Below are 14,736 nucleotides of genomic sequence, written 5' to 3' on the forward strand. Positions count from 1 at the left end.
TGAAAGGTAGTATCTTCTGGCCCCATGCCAACAGGATAGCAATACACAGGCCAATGACCTGATGACTCATGAAAATAATGATGCAGTTCAGACCAGTTCAAAAGAGCTCCGAAAAAGCATGCTCCATTGTCATTTTATATCCCCAATGATAAATTGAGAAGTCTCACTGAAGGCAGTCAGGTTTGAATGTTTTGTTGTAGGCATTAGTTCCCCCTTCCACAGGGGTGAGATGACAATGCTGATGAGGAATCTCATTAAGGCCTTTGGCGTCTCGGCATGCTTTGTAGGATTACAGATGTGCAATGGTTTAAAACCTTTGACGTAGGGATATTTGTTGAGCAATTTCAAGTCCCTTCTCCCTCCAGGGACGGAATAAACCTAATCAAGCCCTTCAGTTATCAAAACCTTAAGAAAACACTTATAAAAGTCCCTACACTCCGCTTGTCCTGCCTCTCTTTCCAAAGCAGAACCTTGTCGCGGAGCTTCTGCCTCTGCCCTGAACACCACCATGTTTCCTAACAGCTCCTAAGCCCCCTCACCATGGAGCTGGACACCATCAGGCCTGGTCCCATGCCCTGCCTAACTGGATGCTGCCAGGGCCTCTCCAACAATAAGACCTCCATCCTCGCAATCTAAAAACCCTGTCACCAAGAGCTGGAGGCTTCCAGCCCTTCTCAGCATTCCTGTCACACTGCATAACCACACACAACACGTGTTCCTCCTCTGCTCTTCAATGAAAAGGCATGAGTTAAGGAATAACTCAGCCCGTCTAACCTTCAAGCATCTCCACCTCCTACACTCCTCTGGGACCCTTAATGATGTACTAGCACCAGGGAGGCACCGCAGTTTCACCTCTGGCATTCTCCGAACTAATGGGGCTCTGTCTTCTTTTCCTGTAGCTCTTCAGCTGCAGAGACATTTCTGAGCCAAGCAGCAGAACCAGCAACAATAACACCTTTCAGGCAGGTTAGCCGGCTGACATGTGCTGCAGATCTCCTGGCACTTCTGTTGGCTGACGGGGGTGGGATTAGGGGATTGCTATATAATGATGATACCTTTTAAGGATCCTGCTTTTAGGCCATAATTTCTCTTGTCATTTTACCTCCTCTCCTACCAACTCTTTCCTACTAACTAACCCACTATTATAGTGCAGTGGCAGGAAGAATATTCTTCATCTACTGCTCTAAGCAAAAGCTCCTCACTTCAGAGAGGTACACTCATCAGTTCTTCCTTTTAATGGCAAACTGACAAATTACAGGTAAAAATAATTAAAAAAAAATTAAAGGCAGTAGGTGGCTTGAATCTTTTCATGTTGGCTGAAATGTCAATCAAGCCCAAGAAATAACAGGCAGTGTCTTGATTTCTATTACTACTGCAGGTGGTACAAGTTATAAAGAAACCCTTCCCGGTTATTAAATTAAAGGCTGCAAGGCATGCATCCTCATAGCAAAATTAAGCTTTTATAGGCATGTAGTTGGAGATTATTAAACCCAGCATGGTCCCAGATAAGAATGTCTAAATGTGAGTTATCAGAATTAATGCCAAACGGCACATTTTCCTTCCCAACCTTCTTTCTTCCTGTTAAGAGGGAAGGGATAAAGTGGAATGGAAATGCAACCAAGAGTCAGGACATGGGTCTTTTTTCACTCGACACATTCAAATCTACTACTCAGACCACAGGCATCCCTAAGGACAGTTCCAGCCTTTCATTCTGAAACTAGCTCAGTTCTGCAAGGTAAGTGTTGCCCTTGGTCTATCCCATATTAGCTGAAGTTTACACATATGGACCCAATGAACTCCAGAGTTTGCTTGTATTTGACCTTTCTCAGAAGGCTGATTTTTCCAGTGCTGACTCTTTAATTTGGCTGGAAACCTTCAGTGCTGGGGCATGTTTACATTTGCAAAAGTATCTGTTTAAAAACAGGATGAAAAATTAAAAACGAAGGCCCTGGCTTTGCATGTCGGCAGCAGGAGCCGGAAAGCTAGGAACCACATGGCTTAGGGGCAAAATGTTCATCAAGGCCTCCTTTGTGCTTCTGATCTCTAATCATTTCCAGGGGGGTTAAAGATCCATGCTCTCACTTCCTCCACACGAGGACCAATGAACAAAAGTTTAATAGTTTCCAACACCATCCATCGCCAGACATCTGAATCGGAGCCTCTGAAGCTCTGCAAGTCCCTCCACAGCTCAAGGTGGTTCAGGTATCCAGCTGCAAAGAAGACAAAGCTTCGCAGGAAATGTAAGTCTGCAGACACAGCTGTGCTCAAGCTATTATGCATGCATAAGACAAGGTGAAAAGAGGCCCTCTGCCATTTCGGAGGGTGGTCCCTGCAGCCTGCTAGCACGCTGATCTGCACCGGCTTCCTGAGAGTACAGGGCTGGGACGAGGATTAGTCAGCTGCACAAATGACGGCGTGCCAAATTGCAGGAGCTGGGTTTAAAGGCCTGATCCAGAGGCTCTTCAAATCATTGGCGGTTTTCCACTGAGCTTGATGGGTTTTGGATCAGCTTCTAAAGATGTGGTAAACCTGGTAATACTTGAGCCTTCATCTCCTCAAAACCAGCTGCTCCCCACCTCACCCTTACACTGTGTGTTTTGGAGGAAAGAAGTATGTAAACACTGAGTTGAGACTTCCCTGTCTGAAGGACAGCATTTACTGCTTCATCTCACTTGAGCCCCCTTGTAGCTCCCATCTCCAGCAGGCTGTAACAGCTTTGTGCATCCAGCACGCACCACGCAAGAGCAGAGGGGTGAAATGCCCATGCCTTGAAATTGCAAAGCCGTTGCTAGGTGCATGGAGCACGGCTAGCCACTGTGTTATTCAAGAACGTCTCTTCTGGAATAATTCTCAGCATGGATTTCCTAGTCTGGAGCAAAAGAAGCTAAACTAAACAGGACCAAGGATTCTTTGTGCAAAATAAGGGTATACCTACATATAAACTACCCATGCTTCTATCTGAGCTAGCTTTGAATACCAGTGAGGCTGCATGAGCAAAAACCTCAGCTTGAATTACTCGTCCAAGTTATTTCTCCTGTGTTTTGGGCAGAGCTTGCAGCCCAATGTGAACACCACATTGCCAGTTGCAAAGTCATTATCTATACTGGAGCTGGCTAGTTGAAAGCCAATTCAGGCTTGTCTGTATGAGCCCTGTATGAGTAGCAGTGTAGTCACTGCTCAAGGTGTCCACACATCGAGTTGTTCTGGAATAGCTCCTTATGACTAGTGCCAGGTATAGTCACTAGTTGTGCCACCACGTAGAAAAATGAGTCTCCTGCTGAAAACAGAAGTATTGCACAGAAAAGCCTCAAAGATACCATAAAGAGACCTTAAGGGAGGAAGATAGGGAAGTTAAACAAGAAGGAAGATCCAGGGACCCCATTCCATAAAAGACAACCTGAACCACATACATCACATAAAACCTCTGTAAAGTAAGTAAAGGCTTGTGCAATGAAGTAGAGCATACGCATAGCACTGAGGGCCTGTCAAACGCAATGGGAATAAATAAATACCTGTTTATGCAGATATGCAGAGCTACTTTTGTGCAGTGTTAACTTGACCACACATTGAGTGCTTCCCTTACTACCTCAGTATGGCCTCTCATAAGTTCTCTTAACTCAGCTTACGAGTTCATGGCATGTTTAATTACTGTGTGGGAGTATTTCAGCATTCCTGGGGAAGCCCAGATGACAGCCATGACTTCTGTAACTGTACAATCTCCTCTCCTTTTGGTTTGCTTCAGCCCTGGCACAGGGCAAACCATGTACAGCAACTGGCAGATACTCCAGTTTGCAAGTACTCAACCACTTAGATCTTTTTCAGGCCACCCACTAGCCTGGAGGACTCTCAGTGTTGGATCCCAACACTGACCAACAGATGCTAATCACTTTGTAACTTGAGGTAAGGTCTCAGGCTGTCTTCTTGGTATAGACTGATGAAATATCCCCTTTTCAGAATCAGACCTACCATCTCACATCATCCTCTGCTTCAATTATCCTCCACATTTAGAGCATTTTTCACAAAGTAGACAGTTGCCTGCTAAGACTGAGGCCACAGTTTCCATTCTGTGTGGGCCACTGACCAGAACCCATCAGAAACAAAGCAAACAAGGCTGTAACCGAAGATCAGAAGGCTAATGACTACCCATGCTACCACCTGTCTTCTCAAACGCAGCAAGTGTGGATACATCCGAGGATGCACAGAGGTTAAAGTCTACTTACAGTGTTATCTTTATTAGCCTGACAATGAATCATATTTTAATATCAGCCTCATTTTAAATTTTAGCTCTCTGTTGTAGGTCACACCACAGGTTAGTGCAATAGTCTTTGGAAAATAACTTTCACTCCTAACCCATGCTGAGATGTAAAAGTAGCCTCCACAACACAATTCAGCAAATTTATCAGGGGAAGGAGAAATCTTTTGCTGCACGGGCAGAGCTGAGCAAACAAATGTGTCAGCACTCAGAGCTCAACTTTACTCATAAGGCCAAAAAACTCAAGCTGGCTTTACCCCAAAAGTCCTCCTACACATACATATCACCCTGCTGTCTTGTCTTCCCATCACCACCTCCACCTCATTACCGGTATTCTCTCTTTCTTTAACCTGATCCGTTGAAATCTTTAATTGTACATTAAATATGTCCTCATCCCAACTGCTGCAATTTCATTGCCTTCTTAAATCTCTGATCTCCACTCACAGCTATGAGGACTCGGAAGGCTGTTGGCAGAGTTCAACCCCTTCTACAAAATGGGCCAAACCAGCAGTTTCCTTCTCTCTCCCCTCAATACCCAAATCCAACTCGGATGTTCTTCCATCTGTCTCATTTTCATGGTTTCACCCAGTTTACCCCTCTGACCCCACATTCACCACCCCTCCCACTCCTGCTTTCTTTTCTAGCAGTCTTCACCTTCCAGTCATGTTTCTACCTCATTTCCTGCCCACTCAATCAATTCTTCTCATCTTGGCCAACTACGAAACTCCTCCTCAGATGACAGAAACAATGAGCTAACCCATGAGTGGCCTGAGAGTCGCTGTGACAGCTGCTTGCAGTGAGCCATTCCCTTTCAATGAGATCCAAGAAGCAAAAGAGTTGCTTATGTCCCTCTCCAGCCTGTCCAGGAACATGCGGCTAGGAGATGACTGGAAGAAGAAAGAATAAGACTTTTTCTCTCTTGGTATCATGAAAGAGGGAATAGTCCCATCTCTCAGCTACCAAGGAATAGAAGGAGACAGAAGAAAAGGCTCTGCTCTTTATCACCCTGAAGGGGAAAAAAAAAAGAACCAAAGACTCAGGTCGTACCTTCACAGAGCCATAGGAATCACAATAATCATAGTAACCTACAGATTTATCATTTAAAGTTATGTCAAATCTAGTTGATTTTGTGCCTCTCCCCTCACTGCCTACAGCTCCTCCTTGAACTGACCTTGCTGAGCTTCTTCCATCCCAAGAGACAAATGACATCTGGAGAAGTAGGCATGGTCCCAAGTGCCCAATGGCGCTGACATTGGAGTCCTCTCTTGTCTTGGGCAAATCATGAAACTATTTAATGCCTCAGTGCCAATTGTTAAATGGGTTTAGGGATACTGGCTAGTGCATCAAGGCCTAATTATCTGTAAAACACGTGATGTACAGCAAGCACTAACTGTTGCTAGGCCATACCAAGCATCTTGACTCTTTGTTTCCTTAATTTTAATAATTTCTTCAAAACAAGTGTTGCTAAATCATTTCAATATGGAGAAAAAATAACTTAGTCCAAACCTAATTTTTGAAAAAGTACAATTATGACTGCTTGTTTATTTACTTTTTTATTATTAATATGGAGCAGCTGGCAAAACACACCAGTCTATCAGGAAGAACCTAGGGATTCAATCCCAGATAAAGAAAACACCAGATATTAAGCGTGAACTAGTGCTCACTCCCAGTACAGGACAGTGTGCTATTAAGTTGTCCTGGGGCCCCCCCAAGGAAGGACATCGAAGGACTGCGAGTCACATTCCCAATTCTGCACATTTCTACAGTTCTTCAGCATTACTTCTCCATCAGAGAGGCCAGTCTTGGCCCATTCTCTGTTTCACTTGGGTTTCTATTTGCAGATGGTGAAGGGCAGACAGAAGCTAAATCAAGACCTGCCCCAGGGGAGAGCTCGGAGACTTCCACTCGGTGAGTTCCCAGGGGGATTGGGAAAGAAGTCATGTAACATGAGAGAGGCTCTTCCCTCTTCAGCATGGCTCCTGTTACTCAGACCCCCACAAGACCTCAAACCCCAGCTAACATCCAGCATTGCAGATCCTCACTGGCAATGGCCAATCAAGAGCAAGAGGAGACGCCACAGTGCTGCAAGAGTGTTGGATACGGATGCATGTCCATGAGTCGTGAGTGTGTCCATTTGCCATGCCTGAGATCGACAGGACCAAAAGTGTGTGTCTACACAGCACAGGACTTCATGGAAAGAATGGATCTGGCTTTCCTCAGCAGGCTACCAACTGGGGCAAACAGTACCCTAATGCTGTCTCCCCCGCTCAACAACCCTCCCTGAAAACCTTGCGTGCTACCCCACATGGCACTGCACGGTGTCATGCAGCCACAGCCCTGTGCCCCACCACCACCTTCTGAAACTTGGCTAACTGGTACCACACACAGCCCCACTGTTAGCAAACCCAGAGCTTTCTTGTTTTCTTACGGATGTTGCAGAGTGTTTAAGTATTGCGATCCATTGTTTACTGAGACAAGCCCTGCAGCTGTCACGCAATCTCCCTCGCTGAGAAAGATAAGGTGAGTGCTCATGCATCACTTGCAGCTTCCTATGACATTCTGATCAGTATAATCCCTTTTTTCAGACAGGGAAGCAACCTGCATCTTGGCTCCTACAGCCACTGCAGTCTGATGGAAAAAACACTCCTTGGTCATTGTTCAACCATCATTCAATCTGCCTCCTCCACATCTGGAGGCAAATTTTTTTAATTATCCTTACAGTTACATGTCTACACCAGCCACTTGTGCCAGCAGAGATGGTGCAAGATTCAGGACAACTGTTTTCACTAGTGAGAATGCAGGACGGAGCAGAGAAAGCATGGCTAAACTCTCCGTGAGTTTCACCTGCAGGTAGCCAGATCTGCCACAGAAGATGCCTCTCATTTTGATGAACATCTGAAACAGAAGTTGGCCCTCTTTGCTGGCTCACCAGACACTGAACTGGAGATGCCAAGTCAAACACACAGCTTGTACTTTTTAGCCAGCCAGGCCTATGAGGACTCCTGTCTTCTGTGGACAAAGGTCCCACCATGAATCAGTTACACCAATGAATTGGAGCAGATGCTGTAAAATCCTGAAAGACTTTTGAAATGAACCTGTTCTCATAAGGATCAGTGTTTTTAAATTGGAAGCTGGCTAATAATAGTAAAGGATTATCAAAGACCACATTTCACCCATGACCTCCACCTCTTTTATTAATGTGCTGTAAAACAGAGCAACCCCCATGTATAAAACACAAATCTGAATTTTGCAGCTCAAGCACTTCCATTAAAATACATTCTAAAGATCGCCCAATGTTATGAAAAGGAAAGAATGGATGATCTATGAAGTCAGAGCTTTTTAAGCCAAAGCACAAGAGTTCTTCAGGATTTTATATGCATTTCCCAAAGCTAGAAATGATAATTTAAACCTCTAACCCAGTCTACTGTGTATTGCAGATCACAGACTTTCATCCAGCTAATCCTATACTAAGCACAGGAACATGTTGGATTTCTTAACCACTTGATTCAGCCATGTTAGAGGAACAAGTTGGCCAGTTGGACCTATGGTAGCAGAACTCTCTAGAAACAAAATGATATGCTAGGTTTTCTATTTACAGACTTGATGTTTCAGTGCTGTGCACTTTGACTGTGGCCTAGCTCAGCACATAAGCATACGCTTGGTTTCAAGTACACGATCCCATTGACTTCAAGGTAAGTACATATTAATTGCTTGACTGAGCTGAGACTGTTCGTGGCTTTCCAGTGTGAACCCCGCATGATCAAACAAGAATATTTCTTATGAGATTGCTACTACTAAACTGAACTTTATCAAAGTATAATGACATCCTTGAATGGAAGCTTTTAGGAGAATGTGATATATTAACACTCATCAGAAGCAGATGTGCTAAATAAATGAGGTCTGCCATACCACTGGCTCACAAACTTATTCAGTTAGGGAACTATGCTAAATAAACTTTAAAATTGAGAATGAGGTCTCTGTAAGGCATGTCTTTGTTTGCACTGAACCACAGAAAAAGAAGAAAAGCACTTTGCTTTGCTTTCCACCCTGTTTCCTTTCTCTGAAATGCTGCCTGGTATCTGGAGAGAGGCAGCCTACTTCTATGTCCTAGATCCAACCAAACAAAGGACCACGCACACGCTGCTGTTAGCTGCTGCTGTTAGCCCCAGTTATACCAGCGGTACCTCTGGAAAATACAAATAAGCTACTCTGCTGTTGACCAGAGTTTTTCATGGCCTTGGTCCATACTACACTGGTGACCTTCTGAGTACCTGTTCCTACACATCATGAGCCCACCTCACTCACTCCTGATGCTGAGCATGCCCTCCCTCTCATCATCGCCACCACTCATGGTCAGAGGCTGCTCGTTCACTTGAGCTATCGTACCTCTTTGAAGTTTTACCTTCCATTACTCCAATATGTAAGTTACTCAATCACTTTGCTTCCTGAAGCTTCACCGTAAAGTCTTCCTTTTCGCTCCTGCTTGTCATGATTCGCTCTAAAGCATTTTGTGAATGAAGGGCACTCTTCCAAGACCCCTTTTCTTCCTGAGGCCCCAAGGAACAGAACACTGAATAATTTTTTCAATCAAATCTCATTGCAGTTATTTGTGAAGTGCCTTGGACACCATTAATGGGGAAGTGTCAAAGAACTAGCATCATTATTGTTATAATTATTATTATGGAATGAAAAATATATTGAGAGCTGTTGGGTGTAATTTTCAGAAGTTTTGCCTGAGAGCAAATTAATTCCCTAACCACTGTATATTTATAGCTTTATTAGTCATAATTTTCAAACAAATTCTAAATCAACCCTAAAGAAGAAAATATCAGCTTCATTTGCCACAGTTCCATTTTTCAAGATTGAAAAGAAAATTGCCACAAGGCTTGCTTAATGGAAACAAAATATATACTGAAATGCACTGAAGGTCAAATATTCTGTAGCACCCACAAGATGCCACCCGTTTCCGGTCAACACTCCATCATTAGTTAATGTTTGGACTCCCTCTATGGAGATTCAAAGGCAGCAAGGCTATGAGCTAGAAGACAATTCTCCCATAATATATTTTGCCTTCCCTTTGATGTTTAGCCAGATATACCTCTCATACTTCACCCCACAATCTTCATCCTTCGTTAACTAAAATTTTGGTTTGGATTGTCAAAATCTCACTTGCTCAAGAAAAATGTAAATCTTTATCAGAATTTCCTAAGGGGCTTTCCTAGCCTGTTTTTGGACTTGATGGATGCTAATGTGCTTTTTTCCCATCAATATACAGTAATGGGAATAATGTATCAGTGACCAATTCAGCAATAGTGGGGGTGTTTGGTAAAATGTCAAGAACCTTCAAAAGAAATAAATCATACCCTATTATCCTTCAGCCCACAAAGTTAAAACAGTTTTTGCTTTCAATACAACAAGCGAACACTTAACTGCTCCCCACAGATTTCAGTGTTTGAAGCTGGCCACGTTTCAATAAAATGTTGTTTAAAGAAAGAAAATATTGAGAAAATATATAGCAAGCTACATTCAAGCAGCCTGAATCATATTCATCTGGTAGGAGGTAATAATTACAGACAGTCTGAAGTAAAATCCCAGATTTAAACACTCCCAAACTAATTCATTTTGAAAACCTGAGGCAACAGACAGAGCAACTTGTCTACATCTAGGAGAGACTGAGGATTAGACAATGGGTCAAATGCTGCACACTGAGCACTCACACCCACCATGATGATACAGACTGCACAGCTGAGATTTGCAATCCTGAGAAGATCTGGGATATAAGCTATTTAACCAAGTCCACCTCTCTCCTGTGCTTCAGCATGGGATCAGCTGAGGTGTTTTTGTGGATGAAGACAGACTGCAATTATTAAAGTAGGGACAAATGATATTCTTCCAGCTTACACTAACTGCCATGACCCAGGGGAGAAAGCCCTGCGAGACAGAACAGAGAAGAACCTGGGAAGTCTATCATACTTTTTCCTGAGCATAGAGATGTAATGGATAAAACTAATGAGAAATAAATAATGGTAGACTGCAAGTGAAAACCTGTCTACAACTCATTTCCAGTTAAGTTGTGAACATCCAAGTGATTCATATAACAGATGAGTTTGCAAACTTTTAGGCGCTTCCTTGGTAAACAAGCTGAAACCAAGCACTCTGCACCCATTACAAACATATATGCATGTCAGTCATAGCTCTGGCTCTCGAAATAACAAATCTTACATAGTATTGCCGTGGCAGAAGATGTTTCTGGCTTTCCCAAGGGGCACGTTACAAAGGAGCTCCAAATGTCTTAATGAATAGCAAAGGCGCTTTATGTCTAAGAAACAGCTATACAACAATGAAGGATACTGCTAAGAACCAGGACACTATGGCAAGGGCATTGCCCAGTTGCGAATGCAGGGATCAATCTATTGCTTATAAGATATATATGGAAAAGACAAGAAAGATTAGCATGACTGACAGGAACTAGGAACAGTTTCTCCGGTGTTTGGCTTACCAGAGTGGTCCGCAGTGGAGCTGTGCTGGCATGACATACTGTTTAGTGAAGCAGGACTTGCATGCATGTGTACATGCATGTATGAATAAAAAAGGATGCACTAAGAATATACCTGACTTGTTTCACTAATTTCTCAACTCACTGAAAAACAAACAAGCATGCAAGATCCTTAATGTAGCTACCCACTCACAACCAAATAGGTAATAAGACACCAGAAAGAGGCTCCTGGGAAGTAAAAGATCATTTTCTTATTGATCTAACAAGGGAAATCAAACTCTAACTGGATTTCCTATAAGCACAGAGTAGAACAATCTAATTATGAAAAGCCCAAACTGCGTACGTTATTATTGTTGGTGAACTGTACAATGAGCATCATTTATAAGCCCCAGGGAAACTGGGGCACCGTTGTGTTAGTTTAGTACTGTGCAAACACACAGGACGGCACTCACAGCACAAATTCCTAACCTGTCCCTCACGATCTCTATGTAGTCTGCCAGGAAAAATCATTCAGTTCACAGCCCCTTCCCAGCCCCCATCTCTCCTGGCAGCGCAAAGTTTCTCCTAAGCATGTAAAATAAGCACATTTAGGACCCGAATTTAGGTCCCTCAACTTGTCTAGACCATTTTCTCTAGGTCACAAGTAATGGCAAGTGGTTTGGGGAATGAACTCTGTAAGGAAACAGGCATTTCTTCAGGTCTGAACACAGCTAAAATAAAAGCATTTTGCATATGTAGACTCCTTTCTGCTTAAATGAGTAGGTCATGTACTGTATTTTCTCTTTCTTACCCCTCCCATAGCAACACAAAGAGATATCAATTCAAACAGACAGTTGACTAGTGTGGATGAGATACAACAAGCAAGAGATGAGGTACAGCAATGCAGAATTTCTCAGAAAATAAGTTAAAAAGTAGACAGAAAGGAGTTTTACTTGGATTCTTCCATGACAAGGATATTATCCAGCCAACTGGATGTTAAGAATATCATAATCTGGAGGAAAAGTACAATAAAAAGAGAGGCTGAGCACAAGCAAGGTGGGAACTGAAGACTGGAGAACACAAAACATGTTATGGCATCCCATTTGTCTTGAGATGGGAAGCCTGGCTAGCAAGGTTGTGAAAAAAAAGCTATTCAACCCCTTTGTAACATAAACTGTTTTGTTAATCTATTCATTCTGGCAGTAAATTAATGCATCCTGTATGACTGAATGGTCTGGGGCCTTACTTATTATTACCGCCCATCCACTGAAAATTTCTGGTGTAACATAGTCCTCTCCCCTGGCAGCGGGAGCATCAGAAGAGCTGCTCCTGGGGTCACTCTTTCAGTCGTTGTCTCGGCATTCCCATTGTATAGCAGGTTGTGATCCGTGGCACAATGCATTTGGAGACCCACAGAAAGCCCACGAGCCACACTGTTAAGTGGAGACATCCTCAGAGCAATTTGGAACAGCACAGAAGATGTAGATTCCCCTGCTTGTCTTCCCTTGCAGCCTAAACCTGCTTGTGCTGGCATCAGAACAGGGTATAGCTTTAAGGTAAATTATATTATGAACTGAGATGTGTTTTTGGAGGTGTGAGCCCTCTTCCACAGAACTTAAATACTATGCACAGTGGAAATAAGGTGCCTTCAATTTTATTCCTGTGTATTTTCCAGCTGAGCTTTGCAGCAGAAAATACAGGATTAAACTGTATAATGAACAATCTCAGGGAAACAGGTGCTGAGAAAAAACAGTAACTCTGAATCTAACTTGGGTTTAAGAGACCCAAATGATAATCCGGGTCATTTTCTTGATGTGTCTGCAATTTACAATCTTTATTTCTTTTGTATAATTGTCAAGTTCTAATTAACTCATACCAGTCTTTGCCCTCTATCATTAAGGAGAGGAAGGGAACAAGAACGGTGAAAGGGGAGGAGAGATTATTTTTTTCTGTGAAAAATTCATGCCTGATTAAAACAAAGCAAACTGGCAGATTATGGGTGTGTTTACATAGCCATCACTTCTGCAGAGAAGCACTCATATTGAGGGCCAAAAAATGCCCACTAATTCCTCAACATCAGGAATCGGGGCTCTAATATTCCATGCTGAATTATTTATCTCAGTGCTGGATCCCACAAACACATCCTCTGTAAACTCAAAGTTTGGTGCTCCCAGTTAATAGAAAGAGCGCACACTTTTTCTCTTTTCTGTACCTATAACATCCTCATTATTGTATTATATATTTAAATATCCAACTGAGTTGCACCACATTTTTAACCGCAAGGCTTCCTCCTTTCACCCCTCCCCAGTTAAACAGATGGTTAGACTTATTTAGCAATTAAAATCAAGGTTTATTTACCCATTCCACCGGAGCAAGGTTAGAGCCAGTGCCATATCATGGAGGCTTAAAGATTTTGCTAATTTACTTTAATCCACTTAAACCTTTAAAGCACAGATAATGGAAAACAGACAAGAAATCTCTTACACTTTCCAAATTAAGAGACAAGAGTTTCCTCCTCTGTGAAGAAGAGTAAAGCTCTCTAGAAGAACCCTGAAAGATCAGCAAGGAAGCCTTTGACTGCTTTCTTCCTGGAAACCCTATCTCAAAGGTCACAAAACCACAACTAAATTGCCTTTAGCAAAGAACCTAACTAGAGACACATTGCAAGGTACTTAATTGCCTTTAGCGAAGAATGTAACTGGAGATGCATTGCAAAGCCTTAAATGGGAACCAAAATCAATATTTCAACATTTAGGAGGAAACCATTTTTAGCAAGGAGATTCAGCAGCTGATGATGCTGGCACACTGAGCTTAACACACTAGTCTGGGATGAATTCAGAAATAATGGTGGTACCACTATAATGGTGTATATATATATATATATATATATATACATACCATTTTAACTGTCATGTGGGTAAGTGGACAGATTGGACAGACAGCAACTTAGGAGTACATGTACACTCATGGAAAATCCAACTGGGATAAGGACAAGAGAAATTCCATGTTGCACGAGAATACTAAAAAGATGATTGCCCACACTTGGCAGGATGCTGCAACACAAAGGCCCCCTCTCACATGCTTGAGACCTTGTCAACTTAAATGCCCAGATGAAAGACAGAGAAACTACTAGCAGAGGTGACAACAAAACCAACCAAACAAAAAAGCAACAAACAAAAAGGCAGCCTCTCCCTGCAATTTTAAAAAAATTTACTTCTCTTGCATTCCAGTATGTCCAAATTCTCTATCACTTTTCACTTATTGTCTGGATCCAGCCAGCCAGGTGAGGTACATAAGCATTACTGAACCCCATTAGAGAAAAGGAAACTGAAACAAAGTTTCAGTGTGGCACAAGATTACAGGAAGCCTGTAGCAGAATTGGAAATGGAGATTCTTAGACCAGTAGTCCCAAAACTGCCTGCATTAAGTGACTGCTGTGAAGCCTCAAAGTTAAAACAATGTAAAGCATCAAAGGGACTACAATTCGTCAGGCCACCTGCACTGGCCTGTGGATGGCAGGTGTAAGGAAAACAGCACAGACTAAACCATCATCCATTACAACACCAGGAAGGACATGGATCATCCTACTGGAACTTGAAACAGAAATAGAAGCTCTTACCTTGAAAAGCAATTGTGGGGTGTTCTTTCCTGACACATTGCTGATGTTCAGCTTCAGAGTATTCAGGTACATTCTGTGATGCTGAGAGATGAAAAGCAAGAAGAAAAAGGCTTGGCAATGACAGGGAAATGGCCTTTAATCTTGAAACAACCATGACTGAAGGGTAGCTGCAGATCTAGCTTCCAAGGTAGGCCCAGGGAGGATACCTGAAATACAAATAATTCCACTTTCAGAAAGATGAATGCTCATCCAAAGTGTGTAACATGGGTAGAGAAGGGTGGAGGTTCCCCTTTCATCCCAACCCCACTTGTGCTAAGTACACAAGATAATATTCCATAAACAGCATCGAAAAAAAATGACCCAATTTACAACTGTATTTGGGCTCCTAAC

The 14,736-nt window shown here is 42.7% G+C and overlaps 1 protein-coding gene across 1 annotated transcript in view; it reads right to left on the reverse strand.

Annotated features, from left to right (window-relative positions):
* Positions 1–14,736, reverse strand: part of SEMA5B (semaphorin 5B) — a 276,468-nt gene that overhangs the window by 122,365 nt on the left and 139,367 nt on the right. Inside the window, exon 4 of the mRNA XM_075512117.1 lies at positions 14,347–14,552. Within this exon, the coding sequence (XP_075368232.1) occupies positions 14,347–14,500 (154 nt within the window). The 5' untranslated portion in view covers positions 14,501–14,552. The remainder of the gene's footprint in view (positions 1–14,346; positions 14,553–14,736) is intronic.

This window comes from Mycteria americana, chromosome 9 (genome assembly GCF_035582795.1).
Source record: "Mycteria americana isolate JAX WOST 10 ecotype Jacksonville Zoo and Gardens chromosome 9, USCA_MyAme_1.0, whole genome shotgun sequence".
Classification (NCBI taxonomy): Eukaryota; Metazoa; Chordata; class Aves; order Ciconiiformes; family Ciconiidae; genus Mycteria; species Mycteria americana.